General features: G+C 56.2%; 1 protein-coding gene across 1 annotated transcript in view; it reads left to right on the plus strand.

Annotated features, from left to right (window-relative positions):
- Positions 1-10,308, plus strand: part of SFRP1 (secreted frizzled related protein 1) — a 28,448-nt gene extending 18,140 nt beyond the window's left edge. The window contains exon 3 of the mRNA XM_062213375.1: positions 9,069-10,308. Coding sequence (XP_062069359.1) covers positions 9,069-9,391 — 323 coding nt within the window. The 3' untranslated portion in view covers positions 9,392-10,308. The remainder of the gene's footprint in view (positions 1-9,068) is intronic.
- The last annotated feature ends 2,717 nt before the right edge of the window (positions 10,309-13,025 follow it).

A 13,025-nucleotide genomic window follows, 5' to 3' on the forward strand; every position in this document is an offset into this window, starting at 1 on the left:
CCAAGCTGGGCATAGTGATGGACAGATGCCTAGGTGGGAGCCAGGCTGTACCGGGGACCCCCCTCTGTGCACCTGACACTGAGTGCCGTGAGGGGCTCCAGCGCTCTGGGATTGCCCCTGCCATTCATTTTAAGCTCTTGAGACAGATACAGGCCCTCTGACAGCTGTGTATTTGCTACCATCAGGCTAAACAGGTGTCTTCCTGAGGGGCCCTTGGTGGGGGTCACAGCCAGTGAAGATTAGCACCAGAGAGAGCAGGCAGCAGGCCCAAGAAGGGAGCTTGGATCAGGAAGGTTGGATGTTTCCCAGGGAGCTGCCCGTGGTGGGTTCCCCTGGACCCTCTGCATGTAGGAGTCACAGTGTTCCATGGTGTGCGTGGCGTGGGAAGGGTGGTCTCCAGACCCCACACTCTGTGGCCGATGGGCGTGTGTTTCTACAGATGCGTTACCCAGCACCTGCCACCTGTGCATGCGTCCTATGGGCCTTTGTTGGTGCCTCACAGAGCTCAGTGGGAGTGAAATTGACCGCCCTTCTTCCACCTGGCCGTGCCCCACTGAGAAAGTGGGGTCCCTCTGGCAGATCCCCGCGGGGTCTCTGGGTTTGTAGCATGGCGAGACTTGCTTGCTGAGGCTGCAGGGGTGTGGTGTGCCCCGCAGGGCGCTGGAGAGGACAGCAGGGGCAGGGACCCCTCATGTGTTGCTCCAGGGAGAAGCCCAGGAATGAGAGGTAGGCGCACTGCATGAGGAGGGAAAGGAGCTCCGAGGGCCAGCTGCACACATCTGTGATGGGCACACCTGCTGGGGGAGCGGGGGGGCTCATGGGATGGTCCTGTGAGACCCTCCACCATGCCAACCACACCCGGGCCCACTCTGGGACTTCGTGTGCTCTCAGTAGGAAGAGAAGCCGTGCAGGTGGAGAGGTTCATGATGCATTAACAGAGACGCTATGCGTGTGGAGCCAGGATCTGGAAAATGTCCCCCCAGCCTGCACCTGTCTTGGGAGTGGCGGGGTGGGGGGCTAGGGGGCTGGGCAGGTGCCTCTGGGTGGGGGCTGCACACCTGTGCTATCTGCTTGGTGGCTCCCAGGACTTCCCTCGAGGTCCACCTGACTCTAGGAGGGTCTCCTTGGCACCCCCCCCCCCCCCAGCCACGGGGAGCATATCCCACACTTGCTTCTTTCTAAGACGTGGCTTCCCAAGGAGGCGGGGTGTGAGTGCTCCGTCCTGTGTGATGGACATTGGATTCCAGCCAGCAGTGGCATGCCCCGTGAGGCTTTGCCAGCTAGTGGATAGGAGATCCGAACATGCTTTGTCCCCTCCTCCCCACCCGGCAGATGGCGAGGTTGAGCACCATAGCCCCAGACTCAGGCTGGACCACTGTGTCTTCCATTGTTGGCCTCAGGCCCCAGAAGGGCTGCAGAATAGGTCCAGGTGTGGAGTTAGGGTCGGGACTGCAAATGCGTGTGAGGATCCTCAGGGTGTGGCTGTGACGCCCCATCCCGGCTGGAGACCCCCCTGCTGCTGTTGCTGCTGCTTCTGCTCTGGGGAGAGCCCGGGCGGAGGATCCAGTGCAGGATACGGGCAGGGGCATTTGTGCTTCCTCCCCTGCCTGCTTTTATACCCAGCATGTGCTTGAGAGGGAGGGAGCTGGCTGAGAATCTTCTCTGAGCCCAGCCTGCCAAACAGCCTGTCCGGGGCATCAGGAGGGCCTCCCGGCCTGGGTCTCCCACCGTTGAGCCACAGGGACCCAATAGGGGATTTTCACACAAAGCCATCGGTCAGCCAGGGTCAGGCAGGAGAGTCTGGGGAGGCTTGTGGGGGGCGGGGGTGAGGTGGGGAGATACAGCCAGAGCCAAGCCACGCCCACCTGTGGTCCCAGCTGCCAGGCAGTATCAGCCTGCTTGGGCACTTGTTAGATGTGCACATTCCTGAGCCCACCCTAGCCCTGTTGTTACTGAGTCACAACCTCTCTGGCCGGGGGTGGGGGGTGGAGCCTCTGCACTGTCTGCCTTTGAGAACTGAGCTCTAAATAAATATCTCAGATCCCGGGTGGGCTCAGGGCTGCTCCAGTCTGTTGCTTTGGAAGCTCAACCCCAACCCCCAATCCCTACCCCAATCCCTACCTCCGCTCCCATCTTTTTGCTTCCAAGAGACCACTTCACACTCCAGCCTGCCATTGGGGTGAACACTGGCAGGTAATGGAGAGGAGCTGGGGGCCAGGGAGCCCGTGCTGGGAGCAGCTGTTGGCCTTGGCAGGTTTGCCCGAGCTGGAAGCCAAGCTCCAGTCTGCTGCGATTGACTTTAGGAAGTGATTCTGCTGTTCTCACTGCCTCCTGCGGGGTTGCGAACAGCTGGCCGAGGGGGCCAAGGCAGGGGACTGGCCACAGCAATTCTCTGTCTTCCTCTGAGACCCAGGGCACTGGCTGCCAGAGCCGCCCACGCACGCACGCCTTCGCCCCGCCGCGGTCAAACCCCAGCAGGCCGTGCTGTGCTTGCAAAGTTCATTTCGCACCATCAGCTTAAGTCAGTGGGGGTTGAACACAATCCATGAAATCAAGCAATTAGCGGGATGCTGCCTAAGTGGCATGGATGTTGCTGGTGCGTGCATTTGTATGTATGTGTGTGTGCATGAGAGAGCGAGCGAGCGAGCGAGCATGAGCGAGCTGGGCAGGTGCCCCTAATGTTGCAAACTCTCCTCCTTTGCCCGTGTCTGGGATTTGGAATGCAGGTCAAGGTCAGGGTGACCATTTGCTGCAGATGCAATGCTGCAGTCTTTTCTGTAGGCGAGGGGACCAGCTGCTTCCCGCCCCGCTTGTGGAGTGCCTTTCTCCGTGTGTGTGCTGCCTGCTGCCTGTGGTTTTGTGCTCTGGAGAGTCTTGAGTTTTTGTGACAAAGCATAAGCGCTTTTCTTCGCTAAGTGAGTTAAAGATGCCCAAACACTGGCTCCTGCTGGGAACAGAGCGGTTGTAAAGCGGCCACTGCCAGGCCTTTGTGGAGAGCACTCAGCCAGCTCCCCAGGGTGCCCAGGCTTCTGAGAGTGCTGGACAGAGGCCGCCTTCTCTCCAAGCCAAGGCCCAGAGCTGCCCGGGTCACCGTCTCCTTTGCATGGCTGGATCTGGACGTGGAACTTCCTGCCCACTCGAGGGAGTGAGGGAAGTGGGAAGATGATCCCTGTCTTGGACTTCTGGGGGCCTCATCACCCAAAGACTCTCCCCCCCCCCACTCCCAGACAGCAGGAGGGGCCACGGCCTGGCCCACAGTGGTGATGTGCTGCCCTGGCCAGCTCAGAGTGGCTGGATGAAGCTGACTGGCAGCGGGCTAACTCCAACGCTTTCTGAAAGAGAAAGTCATTGAGGTAAAGCCGCCACCTGTGGCCCTGGCATCCCATATGGGAGCCAGTTCGAGTCCCGGCTGCTCCACTTCTAATCCAGTTCCCTGCTAATGCACCTGGGAAAGCAGTAGAAGATGGCTGAAGTCCTTGGGTCCCTGCACCATGTGGGGGACCCAAAAGAAGCTCCTGGCTAGCTCCTGGCTTCTGACCGGCTCAGCCCCTACTGTTGTACCCACTGGGGAAGTGAACCAGCAGATGGAAGATCTCTCTCGGTCTTTCACTCTCTCTGTCTGTAAATAAATAAATTAATCATTTAAAAGAGTGAAAGCAATAAAAGAACTTTAACAAAAAACTTTCAATGCCCTGGTCCATGCCTTCCCACTCCTAATTTCTACCACCCACTAACAGTGATTTTCAATGTTTTCGGCTTTTTCTTGTGATGCTTGCAAACTTGTGGTACTTGTAACTTGGTGTCTTCATTTTGGTGCTTAGATATTATTTATCGACATTCTGTTATGGAAGTTAAAAGGTCTCTCCTACTGTCTTTCTCATCTGAGTATACTTTAAAGTTTGTGAAAATTACAATGAAAAGATAAATTTATTTTTGTACCAAAGAAATAAAGCCCAGCCATAATTTTTTTTCACAAGCTTTTTGAAGCTTTTTCAGATGCATGGGTTTAGATATTGTTTCAAAATCAACTTTTCTTTCCGTTTCCCCACAAACTTTTTGAGATGCCCTTGTATCCTTATATCACACTTTTAATATTCAATTTTTTAAAAAAATATATTTATTTGAAAGGTAGAATGACAGAGAGAACAAGACAGAGAAAAAGATCTTCCATCCACTGGCTCATCCAGCAAATGGCCAACTTGGGTCCAGACTGAAGCCGGGAGCCAGGAGCTTCTTCCAGGTCTCTCACACGGGTGCAGGGACCCAAGCACTTGGGCCATCTTCCACTGCTTTCCCAGGCCATAGCAGAGAGCTGGATCGGAAGTGGAGCAGCTGGGACTTGAACCGGTGCCCATATGGGATGCTGGCACTGCAGGTGGCAGCTTTACCCACTACGCCACGGCGCCGGCCCCTAAAACGTTTTCTTCCGTTCCCTGCGTTGTCTCTATTATCTCTGATTTGCGAGTATTTTCTGCTTGTTTTATGTGGTTTGGCTTCTGTCATTCACATGTGGAGACTTTCCTGAAAGCCTGCCAACGCCTCGAGTGTCCACTTGAATTGCGGAGAGAGGCACAGCCTGGGGAGCCTGTGCGCTGGGGCGGAACTCTGGCTTGTCAGAGCTCATTTTTGAGAGTCGCTGGGGGCTCACTGCTCTGGTCCTTGGAGCTGCCGTCTTCGTAGGCAGAAACCACTGGGCCCTGTGACCAGAGCTGGTAAAGGGAGTTGGAGACCCCTGGGGGGGCTCGCTCTGAGAACCCTCGTGTCTGCGGCCCCTCCCCAAGCTGTTGCCCATGCATCCAGGGCACCCCCAGAGAGGCGTCTCGGTTGCTGCTGGTGGCGTCACAAGGGTTTGTGGCCCGGGGAGTGGATTTGAGCATCGCCGTGCGGACTTCACACCAATCCCGACACCTGATAGCACCTGGACAGTGGGCTTCGGGGGCGTGGCTGGGTCCTGCGGTGTGGCTTGACCTGTGTCTTTCTGGGGTCCCCGTCTGCCAGCAGCCTGCTCAACCTCTCCTCTCGGTCAAATCAGCTTCCGCCAGCCACCTGCTTCCTGCTGGGCTCTCGTTTCCTTTGGGTGTCTGCGGCCTGTGTTGCGGGTGGTATCTTAACCTGCTGCGCCACACAGCGCCCACACCCAGGAATGGATGGTTTCGAAGACAGTTTGGATTCGCCATTGTAGTCTCATTTCAGCCTCAGAAATAAGGCTTTGTAGGGGGCGCCCAAGGAGTGTAACTTGTGAGCAGAAAAAATAAGGTTTGGGTGGCTGTAGTGGAGCGAAACTTTAATAACGCTCTCGTCGACTGTGAGGGATTATTTAAGATTGCTGAGAGAGACCGAGACGGCCCCCAGTTGCTGCCTCAGGTTTGGTCAAAGATCCTGGGTCTCCTAATTCTTGGTGGCAGCGATGCAGAGTGGAGACACATGGCCCGCCCTTGCTGCTCAAAGTTCAGGGCCAGAGATGGGAGCTGAGCTGTCTCTTTGTCCCCCTCAACCCCCAGCTGGGGTGGGGGAAGCCCAGTCCGGGGGCCGGCAGCCGCAGGGGGGGACTCGGGATTCCGCGCACCTGCATTAGGCTGCTTTTTGAATCGATCATTGTGTGTGGATGGTGTCCTAATGATGTCCGCTTGGCCCTGGGCAGAGGAAGCTTCCCTGGATCTGCTGTAGGGTGAGCGGGAGCGGGGAGCGTGGTGGGGCGGGAGGGGGGCCCTCGTGCCTCCAAAGGACTCAGCTGGCCCCTGGTCAGCTGGGTGTGGCCCTCGGATGGTGCCTGTGCCAGGCTGGCGCTCAGATGCCCTGTATACTTCGTACGTAGCACCCTGCGGCCTGGGACTTCCGAAGCCAGGGTTCGAGGTCACACAGTTGGATGCCAGGACCTGGTGCTCCGTGCAGCTCCTGCCCCAGCTGCTGCCCTGCCGACTCAGCCCATGGAGGGGGAAACACCTGGGGGCCTGGCCCTTGCCGAGGGCGAATCAGGAACGAAGTGGTCAGTCCCAGGCTGTTCCTGGGCCAGCACCCACAGGCCCTGGGTGAAGCATTGCACACACATCCCAAAGGCACGGACAGGGAAGTCAGCCTGACCAAGCCTTGCTGGGGTCTGCGTCCCTGAAGCAGAGCTTTGAAAGGCAGAGCGAGTGTTCCCAGCTCAGGAAAGAGCGAGAGGCCAGTGGCGAGGAAGAGAGAGTCTAACGCAGAACACGTTTTCCCTCCCTGGATCTCCTCCCCCACCCCATCCATATACGTCGCATTCCTTATACACAGTCATGGGAGAGGAGCAGTGAGTTGTGATTCGAGTTTTGATTAAAAGCTACACAATCAGAAGAGTGAAATAATTTAAACTGAAGCAAGATCGTGTTTTCTTTTAAAAAAGATTCACTTGTTTATTTGAAAGGCACACTTACAGACAGAGAAAGGGAGGGGGAGAAGGGGGGGAGAGGAGGGGGAGAGGGAAGGAGAAGAGGAGGGGGAGGAGGATGGGGGAGGGAATCTTCCATCTATTGGTTCACTCCCCAGATGGCCGCAACAGCCAGAGCTGGGCCAGGTTGAAGCCAGGAGCCAGGAGCTTCTTCCAGGTTTTCCACATGGGTTCAGGGGGCCAAGCACTTAGGCCATCTTCTACTGCTTTCCCAGGTGCATTAGCAGGGAGCTGGATTGGAAGTGGAGCAGCCAGGACTTGAACCTGCACCCATGTGGGATGCTGGTGTTGCAGGTGGAGGCTTTACCTGCTATGCCACAACCGTGGTCCCAGCCATGTCTTTTTAAACTGAGTCATGGTGTGGGTGAGAGAGCATGGTCTCTGTGGTTAGGTGTGGGTTCTAATCCAGAGTCCCTTGTGCTGTCCTTACCTACCCCGAGTCCTTCTATTGACCTGGAACAGAATGGTGGTGGCTTGTTTTCAGAACATTTTTCAGAGTTTATTTTTGTGTTTATGAAAGAGATAGTGGGAGAGCGCCCATCCACTGGTTCACTCCTCCAATGCCCACAGTGGCCAGAGCAGGGCCAGGCCAAAGCTTGGATCCTGGAATTTAACCCAGGTCTCCCACATGGGTAGTAGGGACCCAAGTATTTGGGCCATCATCTGCTGCCTCCCAGAGTGCACAGCAGAGCCGGGGATTGGATCGGGGCCTTCCAGCAGGGGGTGGGGGCATCCTAGCCGGCGCCCAAACTGCCAGGCTAAACACCTGCCCCATGATGCCTTCTGAACAGGCTGAGGGTGGAACTGGGGGTCTGAGTTAAGGAGACGTCAGGGTCTGGAACGCTGTAAGAAAAAGCAGGCAGTAAGAGTCTCGTTGGCTGATGTTCATGCTTTCGTTAGAGGTTTGTTCTGAGCGCTTCCTCCTGGTTATTCATGGATTAGCCAAGGCTGTGCTTCTCTGGTCAACTAAATAGCAAATAATAAAGTCTTCTTGGGGCTGGGTTGTGGTGCAATGCATTAAGGTGCCATCTGTGATGCCAGCATCCCGTATGGGCACCAGTTCCTATCCTGGCTGCTCCACTTCTAATCCAGCTCCCAGCTAATGTGCCTGGAAAGCAGAGGAGGATGGCCCAAGTGCTCGGGCCCCTGCACCCACATGGGAGACCTGGATGGAGTTCCAGGCTCCTGGCTTCAGTCTGGCCATGCCTGAACCACTGTGGCCTATTTAGGGATTGAACCGTTGGGTGGAAGATTCTTTCGGTGTCTGTGACACTCTGTCTTTAAAATAAAATAAATCTTTTTAAAAAAAGATTTATTTATTTATTTGAAAGGCAGAGTTACACAGAGAGAGGAGAGGCAGAAAAAGAGAGAGATCTTCCATCCACTGGTTCACTCCCCAATTGGCCGCAACGGTCAGAGCTGCGCCGATCCGAAGCCAGGAGCCAGGAGCTAGGAGCTTCTTCTGGGTCTCCCATGCAGGTGCAGGGGCCCAAGGACTTGAGCCATCTTCCACTGCTTTCCCAGGCTATAGCAGAAAGCTGGATCAGAAGTGGAGTAGCCGGGTCTCAAACTGGTACCCATATGGGATACTGGCGCTTCAGGCCAGGGTGTTAACCCACTGTGCCACAGTGCTGGCCCCCGGGAAGTAATTCTGATGATAAATTAGAAGCATCCACTAGCTGTAGCTGAAGCATTTCACAATCCCTATACCTGACTTAGAACATCAATAGATCTCAATTTAATGTGAAAAAGGAAACAAAATAAAAAAAGACAAATACAAGGGGGCATCAAAAATGTGGGTGGAGAAGTGTGATGAAGAGATTGCAGGCATTGTCCGTGCGTATGCGTGTGGGAGCCCCCGTGTGTGAGTCGGTTTTGGGAAGCAGAGAATCTCACAGCCGCCTCCAGCAAGGATTGAGACAGCACTCAGCACCACAAACTCGGGGCAGGACGAGGAGCAGAGCACGCCCCTCAGGAAAAGCCTTGGACTTCACACAGGAAGTACCTTCTGTCACTGGCTTTTTGCCTTTTCATTTTACCCTCTCATGCTGCCATGGTTGGGTTGTTGTCTTAGAATGCTCGGTGCATGGGTTGGGCTGTAGTTGTAGCTGAGACACTGGGTACACAGGTTGGGATGTGGTTGTAGCTGAGGTGCTGGGTGCATGAGTTGGGCTGTGGTTGTAGTTGGGGTTCAGGTACATGGGCTGGACTTTGGTTGTAATTGAGACGCTGGGGTACACAGATTGTGCTGATGTTGTAGTTGAGGTGCCCACTGCACAGGTTGGGCTGAGGTTGTAACTGAGGTGCTGGGTACACAGGTTGTGCTGATGTTGTAGTTGAGGTGCCAGGTGCACAGGTTGGGCTGATTTTGTAGTTGAGGTGCTGGCGCATGGGTTGGGCTGTGGTTGTAGTTGGAGTTCAGGGTACACAGGTTGGGCTGGTGTTGTAGCTGAGGTTCTGAGTGCATGGGTTAGGCTGTGGTTGTGGCTGAGGTGCCAGGCGCATGGGTTGGGCTGTGGTTGTAATTGGACACTGGGATACACAGGTTGTGCTGACTTTGTAGTTGAGGTGCTGGGTGCATGGGTTGTGCTGTGGCTGTGGCTGATATTCTGGGTCCTAACATCTCCTCTCTCTCTGCCCCGCTCCCATCTAGCACTGAGGATGAAAATCAAGGAGGTGAAGAAAGAAAATGGCGACAAGAAGATCGTCCCCAAGAAGAAGAAGCCGCTGAAGCTGGGTCCCATCAAGAAGAAGGAACTGAAGAAGCTGGTCCTGTACCTGAAGAACGGGGCCGACTGCCCCTGCCACCAGCTGGACAACCTGAGCCACCACTTCCTCATCATGGGCCGCAAGGTGAAGAGCCAGTACCTGCTCACCGCCATTCACAAGTGGGACAAGAGGAACAAGGAGTTCAAGAACTTCATGAAGCGCATGAAAAACCACGAGTGCCCCACTTTTCAGTCGGTCTTCAAGTGACGCTCGCGGGGCGGGCTGGGGCGCGGCCGGCCCAGGATGCTGGGGTAGGAGGTTCTCTCATTGAGCCCTGAAACCCAGCTGGCTTTGTTCTTGCTGCCTCCTCGCTCCCTGCCCCCACAGTAGCCAGGCTCACACCCCCTAGTCCAGCCACATCCAGGTCGAGTGAGTGCCCTTTAGACTAGGAAAGGCCCTCAGACCCGCAGAAGGGAACAGCAGTCCCCGTGCATAACCAGAGACGCATGGAGTCCCTAAGAGAAATTTCTTTCTTGGCCAGTTTGCAAAGGGGATTGGGAAAAAGAAACAAACACAAAAAAGAGCGAGGGCTGGCATCGGAGACGAAATGCTGTGCCTTTCTTGGTGTTGTCACAAATCACGTGTGGCTCTGCTGCCCGATCTGTGCCTTTGGGACTAGAACATTCTATTGGCAAGTCACGTTGCTTTCCCTTCCAGAGCGGTTTCCCTGTCTGCCTGCTCCGGACAGAAGGGGACTCACCCCACGCTGAGGATTCGAGCCCCGTTGTGGGATGTAGTCACAAGTGCAGGAAGGAAGAAGGTACATGCACAGGATGTAACAGGGGAAGCTGAGGGCCCCGCCTGCTCTGCCCTCAGCTTTCTGCACACGGCCATCTTTTGCTCTGACTCAGCCAGTCTCAGAGGCCTAGGGGCCATGGTGGAGGAGGCTCGACCCTGCTTCAGACCCGTGGAGGGACCCCAGCACCTGCCCTTGTGCAGGGAGACAAGAAAGACGGCGGGGGCGAAGGAGACGGGGCTGCTCAGGCCGAGAAGGCAGTGAAGAGTGATTTTCCAAAAAGACAGGCTGGGTGGTGAGCCTGGGTGTGCGGCTTTGTTGTCTCATCTGTTTGCACGTGTCTCAGTTTTAAAAATGGCATCCCTCCCACCAGCCCCCAAACCCCACCTCCTCATCAAGGTTCCGGGAAAAGCTGACACTCAGCATCTGAAAGGTGTCCAGGGCCCTGGTGGGAGACAGGGCGCTCAGGTGTGGTCACCTGTGCTGCTCCCTCCTCGGGTCTTCCTGGTTGGGCGCTTTCCTTTCCTGCCAGGAAGAAATGGACTGCTTTCAATTCCACTGCCTCCTGCCCTCCTCTCTCTCTCTCTCATTTCTGCAGTGGGAAAGCTGGCACCAGTCCCCATCCGAGGAGACAACATCAAAGGCCAAGCCTTCCCCAGGTGCCCTAAGATGCCCCAGAGCTCCTTGATTAATGCGCGGGGCGAGTGACTAGCTCACTTAGGTTCGCTGCTCTTGGCCAGTGCAAACGAGGAATATTTGTCACCTGAGATTCTTCAGTGACCGTCCCCAGCATGTTTGCCCCCGAGACATGGATCACAGCAGGGGCGCTGCCAGGTGTCACCCGGGAGCTCCCCCCTCCTGCCCTGCCCCAGGCCCACACAGAAACGTGGGAGATGTTTCCAGTCACTCCCAGAGACTGCAGTCCGAACACCAGCACGGCAGCTCGGTCACCTGCCCCCAAGCCATCCTGATGTGACCAGCTCGCAGGCAGTTATCCCGATGTTTGGGCACCGGCAGCCTTGTCTAGTTCTTTGACCTTGAATCAGACAGTGTCGGGGGTGGGGGATGCCTGGTTGGCCTGTGGTTTCTGGTGTGTGCGTGCGTGTATATACGTATTAGCTAAGTAGACGTTTTCTCCTCTTTCTGATCGGTCTGAAACTCAGAGCAGTCTCACAGGTGCCTGGGGCTGGGGTGGCAGGGAGGGGGTGGCGAATGCAGAGACCAGGGGGCTGGCCGGGGCTGCCTGCTCCTTCTGCGTAAGTGCCTTGGGCAGCCGCGGGCCCGCCCTCCCCAGAGTGAGCCTTAGGGCAGGGGTCGTCCGGGCTGCTAGCAGTCTCCGGGGCGAGGGGACACCAGCTTTCTCTGTCTCACCTCCGGGGTGAGGGGACACTAGCTCTCTCTGCCTCACGTCAGCCAGTTCAGGACCCCAAAGGGAGGCTGCCGTCGGGCCCAAAGCTACATCATGAGCCCCTACTTCTCCCAACAAAGGATGTGAGAGAACCAACGTGCAGGCTTGTTGGCGCCGCCATGGGTTTCCAAACGCGGACGGAGGTCCGGTGTGGTTTGGTCGTTACAGCTCGCTGGGATGCGCGACACGTGGCTCAGGCTCTGGAGAATGCTGGTAGTCCGTTTAGAAGGCAGAAGGCGAGGTGAGGATTCCAAGGACATTTCGCTATTAAAGTAGCCCGTATGACCCTGGCTCTTGGTGTCTGAGGGTGAGCACACGGAGCGCTGCTCCCCAAGGCAGAATCTGATCAGAGTGTCCATTCTCACTCGGGTCCGTCAGTCATACGGTTACAGCCACCCCATCCCCTAAAACCTCGAATCCGGTCTTCTCATCATGCCCAGAGCTGGAGGGCTCGCACCATCTGTTTTCAAAGTGCCCCCGTGGTGACTCCCGCGGGTGCCCAGGACGCGGGTGGAGTGCCCGCTCCGTCCAGTTCCCTCCCTGTCACCCTCCCCTTTGGAGAGCCCTGACCTTGTTAGGAAAGCTTTGAATACTGTGAAAAGGTTCGCCATTCCATCTCATTTGCGGTGTTTTTTTTTAAACTGCACGCCCCCAGATGTTCTGCTTGTGATCGCTTATGTTAATAGCCATTCCCGAACGTGTGCATTTTATCCTCATGCTTTTTGGTTTTGTTTGTTTGTTTGTTTCCTGCCATGTATCAGTATCACATGACTAAAATCACTCAGTTAATCAACAATGATGTGAGTGGTGATTTTTTTTTTCCCCCTGCCTCCTCCCGTGGCCACACAGGTCCCTCCCGGGTGTCCTCTGTGGTGCCTTCTCATCCGAGTTCCACAGCTTCTAGATGGTGTCTGGGCATGGGTGGGCCACAGGAGAGCCTGGTGGGCACTGTGGGCTGCCCTCCCCCCCCCCCCAGCCCCTTGGCCGTCTGCGCCCCAAGGGGAATTACACCTGCCTGAGAACTCACGGCCGCACCCACCCCTTCGACTGGCAAGTGAAGACCTTAGGGTGTGATGTGGCCAGGGGTTTGGGAATGCAGGGCTCCTGAGTCTCCCTTGTGTGGGTCTCATGCCCGAGTGACACCTGTTGAAGCTCGGCCCAGCCCCAGCTGGTTCCTGCTAGGTTCTCAGCTTCTTGCCTGAGGAGTGCTTCTGCCTGACTTTGAACTCTAAGCAATGACGGGAGATGACTTCCATTGACGTAGGTCCTGGTTAATAAGTCACCTCCAAGCCCAAGGCAGAATGTGCAAATGTTCCTGCTACCTCCAAACCACACCCAGGCCAGGGACACCATTTAAAACACTGCTTAAGGCCCAGAGACCAAGGGAGACCAAAGAGACGGGGCTCCCAGCTGCTGGTTCACTCCCAAATGCCTGCAACAGCCAGAGCTGGGAGCCAGGAGCTCCTGCTCTCTCATCACCGCTGCCTCCCTGCCGGGTCCATTAGCAGGAAGCCGGAGCCAGAAGCCAGGCCCCGGTGTGGAGCCCAGGTGCTCCCCCACCATAGGCCAAGGGTGTCTTCACCCATGTCTTGTCTGCCAGGCCCAGCACCGGCCCTGGGAGCTGCATTTCGTCCCCAGCTTCCTCCTAGGACCCTGGGCTGCAGCCATCTCCAAACCCCAGCCCTGGACTGGCTGGG

Source organism: Lepus europaeus, chromosome 16, assembly GCF_033115175.1.
Source record: "Lepus europaeus isolate LE1 chromosome 16, mLepTim1.pri, whole genome shotgun sequence".
NCBI classification, from domain to species: Eukaryota; Metazoa; Chordata; class Mammalia; order Lagomorpha; family Leporidae; genus Lepus; species Lepus europaeus.